The following is a 15,240-nucleotide window of genomic DNA, read 5'->3' as shown; positions in this document are numbered from 1 at the left end:
AAAAACTTGGAGCTTACAACATAGTGTGTGAGGCTGGGCACGGTGGCTTACGCCAGTAATCCAAGCATTTTGGGAGGCTGAGGCGGGCGGATCACTTGAGGCCAGGAGTTTGAGACCATCCTGGCCAACATGGCAAAACCCTGTCTCTACTAAAAATACGAAAATTAGCCAAGTATGGTGGCACACATCTATAGTCCCATCTACTGGAAGGATGAGGTAGAAGAATTGCTTGAACCCAGGAAGTGGGGGCTGTAGTGACTCCAGCCTGGGCGACAGAGTGAGACTGTGTCTCAAAAATACAACATAGTGTGTAAAATCAATAGACCACTCTGAATAAAGAGAGAAATAATTGCTAAATTGTAGTACTAACATCTTTGCTATATCTATGCAGTTGGGGCACTTAATTTTGCCTTGGAAAGTTCAGCTGTCACCTGATCTCAAGCTTGAATGGTATTGAGTTATATATAAAGAACATAGTTTCTGTATTTCCTGTAAAATTCACAAAAGGTGATGAGGCTGATGTTAAATTTAAATAGCAGTTTGTAGTAAGAAGTGTTTCTTTATAGTAAATCTTTTGTATATCCTCCCTACTACTCTTAATGTTAGGCCATTAAAATAGCCTCAAGTGGCCTGGGCAGCTTGCAGATTTTTGAGGCCCCTTATTCCTCCTGCCCTGATGGAATCAGTAGATTTAAAATATTATTTTTCCAAATATGACAAAAAGAAGGAAAACCTAGGTAATAATGTCCAAATCTTTCACATTATAGAATAAAGTAATGTATAACTATAAGTTTAAAATTCCTGTTAGTATTTATAATAGATATTTTTGACTAAGTCATTTCCTGAACCTAAATTTTTAAGAATGTTGTATAAGTAAACAATAACATTTGAAATTTTAAAACACTACTAATATCAAAAGATTATAAACATAAAAAATATCCAAAACTATCAAGAAGATAGAATCACTGGTCTATTAACCACTATAAGTCATTGAGGAACATAAGTATTGTGAACCAGAAGTAAAACTAATGGGACAAGGAAAACACAAAAGACAACTTATTACATAATGTTAGAGTACAACAAAACATTTAAAAGGCTACTGACCAGGCTATACAATTTACAATATTTGCGTTTGCAAAATTAAACTATAGGCATAATATGATGACCAAAGACTACATCAAATATAGGGGTAATGTAGGTAGATGATCATTTAAAGTTGATTTTCCCCTGAGTTTTCTATAAGAAACTACTGTTCCTTATTGATGTAATGGCTTGACATTTGAGGACTGTATAGCTAGCCATATTTGGGGAACAGAACTCCTAGAGAAAGACGTGAATGATATATCTACAGCTGAAACGAACATTTAGGAAAAGGTCACATCTGCTCTCCTCCATAGATTTACCACGCCTTGCAGGAAAATGTTCAGCCCCTTCAAGTTCGAGATTATAATCAAAGAGCCATTCTGGCACCTCTTCTGGTAGGCCCTAATTAATGGCATAGCTCTTACTAAGAGGGTCCTGACTGCAAGTTGTCCAGTTTCTTGACGTTTTGAATAAAGAATTGGACAAAATGCACAGCAAAGCAAGGAAAGAGTGAAGCAAAGAAAACATAGATTTATTGAAAATGATAGTACACTCCACAGTGTGGGAGTGGGCCCAAGCAGCGGCTCAAGGGCCCTGGAGAAGGAATCTTCTGGGGCCCAAACACCCTCTAGAGGTTTCCCATTGTCTACTTGGTGTTCACCCCATGTAAATGAAGTGGTGGCCCACAATCAGTCTGATTGGTTGCAGAAAGCAACCAGTCAGAGGCTGAAGTGAAGTTACAAAGTTACACTCCCATGCAAACGTCTGTTTGCAGAAAGCAACCAATTTTGCAACCAACTTGCAATTTTCCATCTGCTGCACAGAAAAGGTGGGGGGTTGCAAAGGGAGTAGCCTCTGGTCTTTTTGTTACTTAGGCGTGGAAGGTTGGGGTTTTCCTATCAACTTAGTTGTAGGAAGTCAGGGTGAATCGGTCTTAGGTTCCCTGCCTCCAGACCCTATTCTCCTGCCTCATAAACCCTCACCTAAACTAATGCTCCCCACCCAGAGGAGACCTTTACCCCTTAGGGCAGTGGTCCCCAACCTTTTTGGCACCAGGGACCCATTTCATGGAAGACAATTTTTCCACCTGACTGGGGTGGAAGTGGTGGGGGTAGGGATGTTTTCTGGATGAAACTGTGCCATCCCAGATCATCAGTCATTAGATTCTCATAAGAAGCACACAACCTATAGATCACCCATGTGCACAGTTCATAATAAGGTTCCCTGCTCCTATAAGAATCTAATGTCACAGCTGATGTGACAGGAGGCAGAGCTCAGGCAGTAATGCTGGCTTGCCTGCTGTTGGTTCATAGTGGGGCACAGACCAGTACTGGTCTGCAGCCCGGGGATTGGGGACCCCTGTCTTAGGGGATATTTGGCAATGTCTGGAAATATTTTTGATTGTCACAACTAGGGTTGGCGTGCTACCGGCATTCTGTAGGTAGAAGATAGGGATGTTGCTAAGCATCCTACAATACACAGTACTGCAGCCCCAACAAAGAAATATCCTGTCCAAAATGTCAATAGTGCCCACGTTGGGAAACCTCATCTTAGACAAACCAGATTTGGGATTATCTGTAAATCCTTTCTCCCTCACCATTAACTCTTCCATCCCCCTCCTTGATCCATTTGCTTTTCTAAATTATGTTAGTTCGTTTTTTGTTTTTTGTTTTTTTGGGTTTTTTTTTGAGACTGGAGTGCAGTGGCACGATCTCCGCCTCCCGGGTTCAAGCAATTCTCGTGCCTCAGCCTCCTGAGTAGCCGGGATTACAGGTGTGTGCCACCACGCCCAGCTAATTTTTGTATTTTTAGTAGAGACAGGTTTCGTCATGTTGGTCAGGCTGGTCTCGAATTCCTGATCTCAAGTGATCCGACCGCCTTGGCCTCCCAAAATGCTGGGATTACAGGCGCGAGTCACCGCGCCTGGCCTAATTTTATTTTTTTGAGACAGAATTTCACTCTGGCACCCAGACTGGAATGCAATGGCATTATCATACTTCACTGCAACCTTGAACTCCTGGGCTCAAGGGATCCTCCTGCCTCAGCCTCCCAAGTAGCTGGGACTACAGGCGCCTGCCACTCCACCTGGCTACTTTTTTAAATTATCTTTTTTTAGAGAGACAGGGTCTCAAATATTTTTGTAGAGAACAGGGTCCTGCTTTGTTGCCGAGGCTGGTCTCGAACTCCAGGGCTCAAGCAATCTAACTCCCAAAGTGCTGGGATTACAGGCATGAGCCACCGCACCCAGCCATTTGCTTCCTTGTAGTTGCTAAATCCTGGGTTTCAGTCTCTTACTCTTCTTTTTACACTACCATCACTCTAATTCAGACTCTTATCAATTCTCATCTATCAGTGCAGTAGCCTAATTGATTTTCCAATTTTATTGTCTCCTTGCTTTGATACACCAGTTGATACTTCCAACTCAAAAACTGTTAGATCTCCGAAGGTGGCTCCAGAGTAGGGCTCTGTCAACATTTTAGCCTTCTTTTCCCAGACTTCACACCTGTAACTGTGCTATAGCTAACATGGACTATATAAATGTTTATAAAATGGAAGAAGTATTTCTTACTCTTTTTCCTACTCTCTTTGTTCATCTTTGCCTGCTACCAAATCCAAATGAGTAGGGGGAAAAATTTTTTTCCCCTCTTTGCAGATTCCCTTGAAATTACCCCAAACCAAGTATCTCTCCTCAAACCCCTGTAATATCTTCCTCCTTTCTGTGTTAACCGAACTCTACCTTCTCATTAAGTTATTAATATCTCCATCTCACTTTCATTACAAATTCCTTCAAGTTTGGGAATTTTTTTCCCCACCATTGTTAAATGTTAACAAAGATGTTAACAAAACGTTAAAAAGACGTGTTAAAGCACGTTTTGGTTCCTTGTTCAGTGCTTTACACATTTATTATTCAACACATGTATTAAACTAAGATATTTACAGAAAGAATTTCTAACAATTTTGAACAATCTCTGGCTTTATGTTGCTGTTTTATATATCTAATATTGGGACTTTTTCCTGTTGAGTAAAGAACAAAAACCAAGTTCATAATGTCAAAATAATTCAAAGATGGTAACATTGGTAAATATAATAGGAAGTTTAAAAAAAACTTTAATAGAATTTTCCTCGTGTTTTCTTGTAGTGTCTATGTTTTATTACTGTAATAGGCTTTCTCTGATACTCTTTTTCTTTTTACTCTGTAAGCAAGTAAATCTTGCTTAGCATTTACTTTTGATGCTGTTCACTTGACATTGGTCTAAGAGGTTTCTAGTCCAAAGGACAGAAGCATTTATGCTGAAAAATAGATAATTATACTTTTGTTAGTAGCAGGGACATAAGTAACAAACATGACAAAGCCCTGGAGAGGGATAATACTTACCCCTATGTAAACCTACCCATCAGCAGGAGTGGTACGCAGCAGTTCCTTTTCAGTTCCTTAAGAGCTCTTCAGTGGAATACTAATTAGGGATTCAGTACCTTTTAAAGCTTGGAAAGATCTAGGAATTAGAGAGAAGAAAATGTTGAAACAATGAATCCCTTTTAAGATAGTTACCATTAAATAATTTAGAGAACTTCTGCAAGTAGGTGAGAGTAACTGAGTATTTTTCCAGCTGCTTAATTTTTTTTTTTTTTTTTTTTCCTGAGATGGAGTTTTGCTGTTGTCGCCCAGGCTGGAGTGCAATGGCGCGATCTCGGTTCACTGCAACCTCCGCCTCCCTGGGTTCAAGCGATTCTCCGGCCTCAGCCTCCCAAGTAGCTGGGATTACGGGCACCTGCCACCATGCCCAGCTAATTTTTGTATTTTTAGGTAGAGATGGGGTTTCACCACATTGGCCAGACTGGTCTTGAATTCCTCACCTCAGGTGATCCACCTGCCTCGGGCTCCCAAAGTGCTGGGATTATAGGCATGAGCCACTGCGCCTGGCCCAGATGCTTGAATTTTATGGGGAAACCCAGGAGACTAAAATCACCTCAATTGTCTTTGTGGGCAGGGGAGTACGGGGAAGGTGTACTTTACCATAGTTCTAGAAAAATCAAGAGGAATTGCTGAAGTTTCTTTCAGAGCCAATGAAGACCTACCAAGCATTACTAAAGGGCGATTCTTTGCGAAGACAAAATTCAAGATAGGAGTTATACTTAAATAAAGATTATAAATACCTGTACGTTGTGGTCCAGGAGACTGGAAGACTGTAAATTCCAACATTTAGAATGTCATTGATCTCTTGATCTCCAATGTTCAGGGACAGTACGAGCTGATAATTCTTTTTTCTTTTTCTTTTCTTTTTTTTTTTTTTTTTTGTGACAGTGTCTTGCTTTGTTGTCCAGGATGGGAGTGCAGTGGCAGGATCATGGCTCACTGTAGCCTTCACCTCCCAGGCTCAGGCAATCCTCCCACCTCAGACTCCCAAGTAGCTGAGACTAACTACAGGTGCATACCACCATGCCTGGCTAATTTTTAAATTTTTGGTAAAGACGGAGGTCCACCTATGTTGCCCAGTACCGGTCTCAAACTCCTGGGCTCAAGCCATCCACCCACCTCAGCCTTCCAAAGTGCTGGGATTATGGGCATGAGCCACTTCGCCCAGCTGAATCTTTGTTGCACTTATTTAAACTGATGTGACAGAAGAGGCCTGAACAGTTTACTTCAATGTAATGAATAATACTTCAGTGCAATGAATAATACTTCTTTGCTTAACCTACCTTGGATAAGTGAAGTACTAAAAACAAAACAAAAATGAAGCATTAATGAATTACATCTGCAAAGGAAGTATTAATTAATTACACCTTCAAAGGAAGAGTACTCTAAATCCAAGGTAGTGTTAACATTTTTCATTACTAGTCCAGACTATCCTGTCTACTTGTGACTAAAATTGTATTTGCTCAATAAGCTTCCAGGCCTACCCACTAGACTTTGAAGGGGAGTGGGCAGTACTGTACTTACATCTGCCTCTGCCCCACCCTTAATTCTGACATCGGAAAGGACATCACAAGTAGCTCCTTGAAATCACTGTAGACAGGGTGAAAAGGAGATTCACCAGGAGGTTATTCCAAAGACACTTTAGTTTTCAGCATATCAATAGATTGTTGAAGGGAAATGGTGCCAACAGACCCTGCTAGCAAAAAGAAATATAAAATGTGTTCTATTTTAAGAAAAAAATCAGACCCATAAAAGACAAGTCATCATACATTCTACATAGTTGCAATGGGACGTACTTAGACCAAAAAAATTATTCGACAGTTCTCCAAAATTCAAATTAAATTGGGCATCTAATGTTTTTATTTGCTAAACCTGTCAACCCTATCTATATTCGTTCTAAGAAAGGACTATATTTTCCTTACCACAAAGAAGCATAAAATACATTGTTCCTGGTGTTAATAGAAATGTTTATGTCAAATGCTTTCTACCAATCCAAATTTATTGTATATGTATAATAGGGCAGCGACAATCCATGATAGAATTATGTTGCTATCTATGAAGTTAAGAGAAGGTATTTTTTTGAATTTTAGTAAAAAAACTACTTATACACTGTACATATCTTACCAATGAACTTTCATTATTGCTAAAGTTAATATGAGCTCAGTTAAATACCCACTATGACACGTACCTCACTTAACTTAGGCCCAGAGCAATCACTGCTGCACTTGATAAGACACCAGCAGCACTGGCCAAATGTTGCACATGGTTATGAGTTGGGCATACCAAAGTTTTATATTTCAGGGCCTCTGAAATCAAGGACTTCTGAATGAGACACCAGTCTCTTTCACATATTACATTAAAATGTCAAAGAAATATTCTTCCTTTAAAAAGGGGGTAGGGAGTGGACTGGAAGATAATACATTCATAACTTTATGGGACTTTCTAGAGTCCTGGATTATTCAAAATGATTGGGTGGCAATTTTCTTTATAATTTTACTAGGAATTATTTTTGAGATAATACTCATGAAAGCTTGTGCATCCTTTTGGAAGAAGCCCACACTTCCTGAAAAGGGTGGTTCAGATGTCCAGAAGGTAAGAATAAATGGTTGATTTCCCCTTTTCCTAGTTTTCAAAATCAGTCGTAAGAATAATTTGTAAAATTTTTGAACTTTGATACTCGGATTACTCCTCTAACAATTTTTTTCCATTAAAATAGAAGGAAGACAGTTGCCCGAAAAGAAGGAAATTTGGTAAGTATTATACAATTTCATATTTTAATATAAAACTTGTTCATCCTGAGCTTTTCTCATTGATACTGTGACTTTTTTATTCCTATTCAGCTCCAGAAAATTGGTCAGTTATTAATTCATCTTCAAGAGAAAGGTATGTGATACATCACATATATATTTTGAAGCTAAATGAAATAGGTTGGTTGTGTTCTATTCAAAATTGCCTTTACTTCTGAATTTCAGAGAAGGGTTTTCCTAGCTGTTCAACGTCATGATTCAATCTAACATTTACTTTAAATGGTTGCTATGCTCCAAGCTGTGTTAAGGACTTTTCGTACATTATTGAAATTATCCTTCAAGGCAGGGAGTTTTTTACAGATGAGGAAGATAAAGCTTGAAGAGGGTAAGTGACTTGCTTTCCTACTCTAACTCTCTCTCCAATACACCAGTTCTTATAATTCAACTGAGAAGATATTTATTTAGCACTTACTGTGGACCAAGCGAACACTGAGCTAGGTTGCTGAATGAGTGACATGAAAGGAGTTTGTAAAATCAGAATTTATCAGAATTGTAAAGTTATCTCCATGCTAGGGATTAAATACTGACATAATCACAACTCTTGATGCTATCAATATTTTAATTGTTTTAATTGAAATCCGTTCAACAATTATTAGACATCTGCTATATAGTGGACGCCAACACTGGGATTCAAACCATAAGATAGTCTCTGTTCTCAAGAAGCTTATATTCTTGTGGAGAAGATGTATACATACAGGAAAGTTGCCTGGTGGTATGGTGACACAGTGACAGAAATATTAAAACATTTAGGAGACACCTAAGCCCGCCTAGGGCATTGGGAATGGCTTCATGAAGAATGTTATGCTGGTGCTGAATTTTAAAGGATGAATGAACGTTAGCACGAAAAGGACACAGGTTTAGGAGGGTAAGAAATACATTCCAGGACACGGACAGAAACAGCAGCAATGTGCAAGAAATTACTATTATTTCAGAGTTGCTGGAATGTTGAGGTTGAGTCAGGAAGCAGTAGAAGATGAATGTGAAGAGGTAGGTAGGAGTCAGGTCATAAACGGCTTTCTATACCATGTTAAGACCTGGATTCAATTCTGTAGATAATAACCACTAGTGGTGGTTACACATAAGAGTGGCACAGTTTTGTGTTTCAGCTAGATCACTAGTCACTGTGTGACTAGTCGCTGTGTGAATCAAAGGATTACTCAATGTTCGTCTGATTTCTTTCATTTGTCAGGTATAAAAGGGCTTTATTCATTTAATCTGGTTGCTATATTGTAGTATTGGGTACTAGCAACTCTAGTTCTCAGGTGAGTGTCTCGGGAAGCTGTAACAATATCTGGAGGTGTGAGTAGGTAGAACCCTTGTGAGGGCCAGCTGGGAACAGGAATGCCAGCACAAGCTACAGCATGTCAGTAGTGCAAGCAGAATAAGTCCAAATGGACAGACCAAGCGTCAGCATTTGAGATATTAGAGGGGTTAGGTATGCATGGTGACCCAAGGTTCACATGTAATTCAAAACCGGAGGATTAACAGGCAAGAGGAATTCACAAGAAGACATGGAGAAAAAAAGGATTTTCAGCTTCAGAATCAGGACTCTTTAAAGATTTTCCACCCCTGTGTCCTATTATTCCCTTCCTGCCTAGACAGAAGTTAATCCTTGGGTGGCATCTTTCTAGGGGGCGTTAAGGGAAATTCATGGAGAAGAAGAGGTTAGGGGGTGGTGTTAAGAAAAAGGATTAGAGAAAAGATATGGCTCCTATGGCAGCAGCATATTATGGTGAAAAAACATAAATTTTAAAGTTAAAAAAGGTCTAGCTTTATATCATAGTTCTTCCTCTTTTTTTTTTTTTTTTAGACAGAGTTTTGCTCTTTTTGCCCAGGCTGGAAAGCAATGGCACGACCTCTGCTCACTGCAACCTCCGCCTCCTGGGTTCAAGTGATTCTCCTGCCTCAGCCTCCATAGAAGCTGGGATTACAGGCACCCACCATCACACCTGGCTAATTTTTTGTGTTTCTAGTAGAGATGGGGTTTCACCATGTTGGCCATGCTGGTCTCGAACCTCTGACCTCAGGTGATCCACCCACCTGAGCCTCTCAAAGTGCTGGGATTAGAGTCGTGAGCCACTGCACCCGGCCCTGTAGTTCTGCCTCTTAATGATGGCATGGCCTTGGGCTAATGACTTAAACTCACTATAACTCCATTTTTTTTTTAATTTTCGAACTAAGGATTAGAAGAATTACCTCTTAGGAATATTATGAAGAATAGTTGAAATAATATGTGTAACACGGTGGCTCACGCCTGTAATCCCAGCACTTTGGGAAGCCGAGGTGGGCGGATCACTGGAGGTCAGGAGTTCGAAACCAGCCTGGCCAACATGGTGAAACCCCATCTCTACTAAAAATACAAAAATTAACCGGCTGCGGTGGCGTGCGCCTGTAATCCCAATGACTTGGGAGGCTGAGAATGGCTTGAACCTGGGAGGCGGAGGTTGCAGTGAGATGAGATTGCACCATTGTACTCCAGCCTGGGAGACGAAGCGACTCCAGCTCAAAAGGAAAAAAATATATATATATAAAAATATATATAAATATAATTATTTATATATATATTTTAATTTTATATATTAATTTATATATATATAAATATATATATAAATTTTTATATATAAATATATATATAACTCTTTTTTTGGAAAAGAACTATGAACATAGTTTTTTTTTTAACCATTGACACCTTCAAATAATTTTATTTCATTTAATTTTTTAAAATTTCTTCTAAAAAAAAAAAACCAGGATACATACACAGAATGTGTAGGTTTGTTACATAGGGTTACGTGTGCCATGGTGGTTTACTGCACCGATTGACCTGTCCTCTAAGTTTCCTCCCCTCGTCCCCCATCCCCAAAAAGGCCCTGGCATATGTTGTTCCCCTCCCTGTGTCCATGTGTTCTCATTGTTCAGCTCCCACTTAGGAGTGAGAACATGCGGTGTTTGGTTTTCTATTCCTGTGTTAGTTTGCTGAGAATGATGGCTTCCAGCTTCATCCATGTCCCTGCAAAGGCCATGAGCTCATTCTTTTTATGGTTGCATGGTATTCCATGGTGTATATGTACCACATTTTCTTTATCCAGTCTATCATTGATGAGCATTTGGGTTGGTTCCATGTCTTTGCTATTGGAAATAGTGGGACAGCATCTTAATAAATTATTTTGAAATAGAAGGGTATATTGGCCGAAGCTAAGCATCAGAATGGTTAAAATCTACTGCATTAGAGATGGAGTGGATTTTATCTTGCTTATGAAATGGGACAAAGGAGAAAGGGGGTAGCTGGGGGGCAGAGGGGAGCAGAACAGAGGGAGTTGCAAGTGTAGTGGTGTGAGGCTTAGGACTGAGTGGCGTAAAGGATGAGACCACCACTCAGTATCTGAAATCCGGGGACCCGAGCTGGCCAGGTATCGTCTCAGTAAGCAAAGCAAATGGCTGACCTTATATCAGATTTTAGGGAATGGTTTGTTTTAGGGTTGGCCTTACCCATAGATGCATGCTTGAGTGAGAGTCTGCCACCAACCACCTGACTTTCAAAGCTTAAACTTGTCACTGACTGGTTGGTTTCAGAAGAGCATTTCCTGAAGGAAGTTATCTTTGATAGATAAAACAGTTTAAAAGCAGACTCTGTGTTTATTTGTTACTATGACTATAGGATTGCCATTGATTGATTTACAACTGGTTCTGCTACTGGTTACCAAGGCTCTAGAACTGTTACTCTTTTCCTAGAGAATGAGGAGTTGTTTTTAAAATCTCAAAGGCCAATTAAGATTCCTTGGTGGGGAGAGGCCAAAGGGCATCTCACAAATGGGGAGACGTACCTAATGTTTAAATGGGAGCCCTTTGCATGGCTGTAGTCAACTCTCTCCTGCTTCTGCTTCCAAGTCTTCACTAAAATCAGTCATATGATTTTAAACACATATGGGTGGTTTGTGTATGAGAGATTTTTTTCTCACTGAAATTGAGGAAAGAGTTGGGTCAGTTTGTTGTTAGCAATCAGAAGCCTGGAGGTGGAGATGGTCATTCAGCAAATACTTATTGATTGCCTACTCTGTGTCAGGCATTGCTGTAGGCCCTTGAGACTCATCAGCAAACAAAACAGGGTGTGGGAGTGAGAGAGGGTCAGACAATAAATGACAACATAACAAGTAAATTATATGTCAGGAGGTGACATGAGAAATTAGAGAGAACTGTGCTGACCAGGCATAGTCTCAGTGAGCAAAGCAAACTGCTGATCTTACATTGGATTATTGGATTTTGGGAAATGGTTTGCTTCAGGGTTTTTTTTTTTTTTTTTTTTTTTTTTTGGAGATGGAGTCTCATTCTGTTGCCCAGGCTGGAGTGCAATGGCACAATCTCAGCTCACTGCAACCTCCATCTCCTGGGTTCAAGCAACTCTCCTGCCTCAGCCTCCCGAGTAGCTGGGTCTACAGGTGCATGCCACCATGCCCAGCTACTTTTTGTATTTTTAGGAGAGTTGGGGTTTCACCATGTTGGCTAGTTTGGTTTCAAACTCCGATGTCAAGTGATCCACCTGCTTCGGCCTCCCAGAGACCTGGGATTACAGGCGTGAGCCACCCAGCCCTGCCTGCTTCAGCATTTTCTTATATTATGATTAGATCATGCCCATTCCTAAACTAATCACTCAGAAATGGGATTACTATATTAGACTGAGCCTAATAATCTGAGGTAGAACAGGTGTTGGAGAGTAGACATCATGATCATCCAACCCAAAATTTTGTCTTAGTTGAAGAATAGACTTTACTACCAAAGACTATATACTAAAAGTAATGGGCAGATAACAAAGATGTGTATACAGTCTGTATTAGATTGCTGGGGTTGCCATAACAACGTATCACAAATTAGGTGGCATTAAAGAACAGAAATTTATTTTCTCATGGTTCTGGAGGCTGAAAGGCTTGGTTTCTCCTGAGGTGTTTCTCCTTGACTTGCAGATGGCCACTTTCTTGCTGTGTCCTCACAAGCTCTTTTCTTTTTTTTTTTTTTTTAATTTTACTTTAAGTTCTGGGATACATATGCACGTGCAGGTTCATTACATAGGTATACATGTGCCATGGTGGTTTGCTGCACCTATCAACCCGTCATCTAGGTTTTAAGCCCAGCATGCTTTAGGTATTTGTCTGTCCTAATGCTCTCCCTCCCTGTGCCCCTCACCTCTCTGACAGGCCCCAGTGTGTGATGTTCCCCTCCTTGTGTCCATGTGTTCTCATTGTTAGACTCCCACTTAGGAGTGAGGACATGCAGTGTTTGATTTTCTGTTCCTATGTTAGTTTGCTGAGAATGATGGTTTCCAGCTTCATCCATGTACCCGCAAAGGGCATTAACTCATTCTTTTTTATGGCTGCATAGTATTCCATGGTGTATATGTGCCACATTTTCTTTATCCAGTCTATCATTGATGGGCATTTGGGTTGATTCCATGTCTTTGCTATTGTAAATAGTGCTGCAATAGACACACATGTGCATCACGTGCTCTTTTCTCTGTATATGCATGTCCATGGTGTCTCTGTGTCCAAATTTCCTCTTCTTACAAGGGCACCAGTCATATTGGATTAGGGCCCCACTCTAAATAAAGACATCAGTTAACTTAATCATCTTTTGATGGCCTTATCTCCAAATATGGATTAAGGCCTACCCATATGACCTCATTTAACTTTAATAACCTGTTTAAAGGCCATGTCTACAAATATGGTCACATTCTGAGGTACTAGGGTTAGGACTTCAACATATGAATTTTAGAGAAACACAATTCAGCCCATAAAATAGCCTATATATTAGAGGTTAATAAGTGCTCTAAAAATTGAGAGAACTTGAAAACTAACATATTTTAAATATTTACCTAATATTTTTGTGTTATCTATGAAAAAACAAAATCACTAATGTAGCCTAAAATACCCCAAATTCTAATTAACCAAATCCAGATTAATGAGATTTCATTGTGTCAACTGAAGAATGATGGTGTTCATAAAGGGTTGCAGCCTGCAGGGTAGCCATTCTGACAGACTGGGAAGTGTAGCCTCCTGTCAGAAGCCAGAAACAGGCCATTGGAGGGCAGAAAGAATAAGACAGGAAATCATGCTGAATGAGGTGGATAATACTCATAGTCAATAAGCTGTAGGAGGAGTCATGAATATTTACGAAAGGAGAAATGTGGGCATGAGCAATTGAGCTTCATTCCTCTCCATGGAACTCATGTTTTTATGCTTTAGCATAATCTGAGGGTGGAGTTTTTGGCCCTCTGACATCATAAGGTGAAGCAGGGGACATGAAAACCCCCACTGCACATCCTTCCTAGACTGGGCAGAACCACTCTGTGGTTGGTGGTCTCTTATCAGGAAGGAATGCTGGCTGGTTGCTTTGTTGAAAGCGAAAGGGAGGGGCAGCATCAGGTCATTGGTTGATATCAAGGGTGGTGCAAGCCTTTCCAAAGGGCTGTTCTGTTTACCCTTAGGAAAGAAAGCCTAATGGTAGCGAGGGAGGGAGGTGGTATAATAAGGCCTGTCTGACCTCCCATCCCATCATGGTCAGAAATTCATTTTTCAAGATTTCTTTGGGGTCCCCTTGGTCAAGAGGATGTCCATTCAGTCATTTGTGGGACTTGGCATTTCATTGTTATTTCTCAGTTCTGTGAGTAAAATCGTTTAGCACAAATAATTTTTGTGGTCAGGTAGATCATGACGGATTTCATATACGGCCTTCACTACTTTGATTGAGGGTTATTTAAAAGTAAAGTCACACTTACAGTAAAGTAAGAGATAATCTGTGTTCTCCAAACAAATAGCTACTAGAAGTATCTGACCTAGTTTATACGCATTTCAGTTTTTGATTTTAGGTTTGCTCGTGCATCAAACAGTGACTATCGAAATTTATCATGTGTCAGAATCACCTGGAGAGCGTATTAAAGCTCAGGTGTTTTGACCCCACCTTCAAAACGTCAGATTCCATAGTGCTGCGATGGGACCAAAGAATATGCATTTCAAATAAGTTTCCAGGTGTATTGTCAGGGTTCTCCAGAGAAACAGAACCAGTAGGATATGTGTATGTGTGTGTGTGTGTGTGTGTGTATACATATATATACACACATATATATACATATATACACATATATATACATATATACACACATATATACATATATACATATATACACACATATATACATATATACATATATACACACATATATATACATATATACATATATACACATATATACACATATATACATATATACATTTATACATATATACATATATATACATATATATGCACATATATATATATAGAGAGAGAGAGAGAGTAAGAGATTTATTTTAAAGAATTGGCTTAAGCAATTATGGTGACTTGCAAGCCTAAAATGTGCAGTTTAAGTCAAAAGGCTGTCTGCTGACAGAATTTCCTCTTGCTGGAGTATGTCAGGGGGTTGAGGTATCAGTCTTTTGTTCTATCCAGGCCTTTAACTGATTGGATCATGCCCACCCATATTAGGAAGAACAATCTGCTTTTCTCAGAGTTCACTGACATAAATGTTAATCTCATCCAAAACACCCTCAGAGAAACATCCAGAATAATGTTTGACCATATCTCTGGGCATCACTGCCCAGCCAAATTGACAAATAAAATTAACCATCACACCAGAAGATGCTGATGCTGTTGGTCTGAGCACTTCTTAGACTGAGACTAATCATTTGAGGTACATGGGTGTTGGCAAGTTCACATCATCCATGATCAGTACTCCAGCCCAAAATTGTACTGAGACGTGCTTCCCTAAAATGTAGGCTTTTCTGTTGATCTCAAAGAACTGTTAACATAAACTGGATTTATCTATAGACAGCTAGTTTATACTATTGGTATTCTTCTGTTGTACCTATTACATTTCCATAAGAATGTTTTCTTTTAGTGAAAACTTTCATA

The 15,240-nt window shown here is 39.7% G+C and overlaps 1 protein-coding gene across 2 annotated transcripts in view; it reads left to right on the top strand.

Moving 5' to 3' along the window:
• Positions 1-6,090: 6,090 nt before the first annotated feature.
• Positions 6,091-15,240, top strand: part of CCDC168 (coiled-coil domain containing 168) — a 30,499-nt gene continuing 21,349 nt past the window's right edge. Inside the window, exons 1-4 of one of the 2 annotated variants that reach the window (XM_054445797.2) lie at positions 6,091-6,569; positions 6,999-7,090; positions 7,215-7,248; positions 7,339-7,381. In XM_054445797.2, coding sequence (XP_054301772.2) covers positions 6,476-6,569; positions 6,999-7,090; positions 7,215-7,248; positions 7,339-7,381 — 263 coding nt within the window. In that variant the 5' untranslated portion in view covers positions 6,091-6,475. Of the gene's footprint in view, positions 7,091-7,214; positions 7,249-7,338; positions 7,382-15,240 lie in introns of both variants that reach the window. The other variant, XM_054445796.2, reaches the window with a different exon arrangement.

Source organism: Pongo pygmaeus, chromosome 14, assembly GCF_028885625.2.
Source record: "Pongo pygmaeus isolate AG05252 chromosome 14, NHGRI_mPonPyg2-v2.0_pri, whole genome shotgun sequence".
Classification (NCBI taxonomy): Eukaryota; Metazoa; Chordata; class Mammalia; order Primates; family Hominidae; genus Pongo; species Pongo pygmaeus.
The sequence above is the reverse complement of the archived record's forward strand: the minus strand, read 5'-3'. Positions and strand labels throughout refer to the sequence as shown.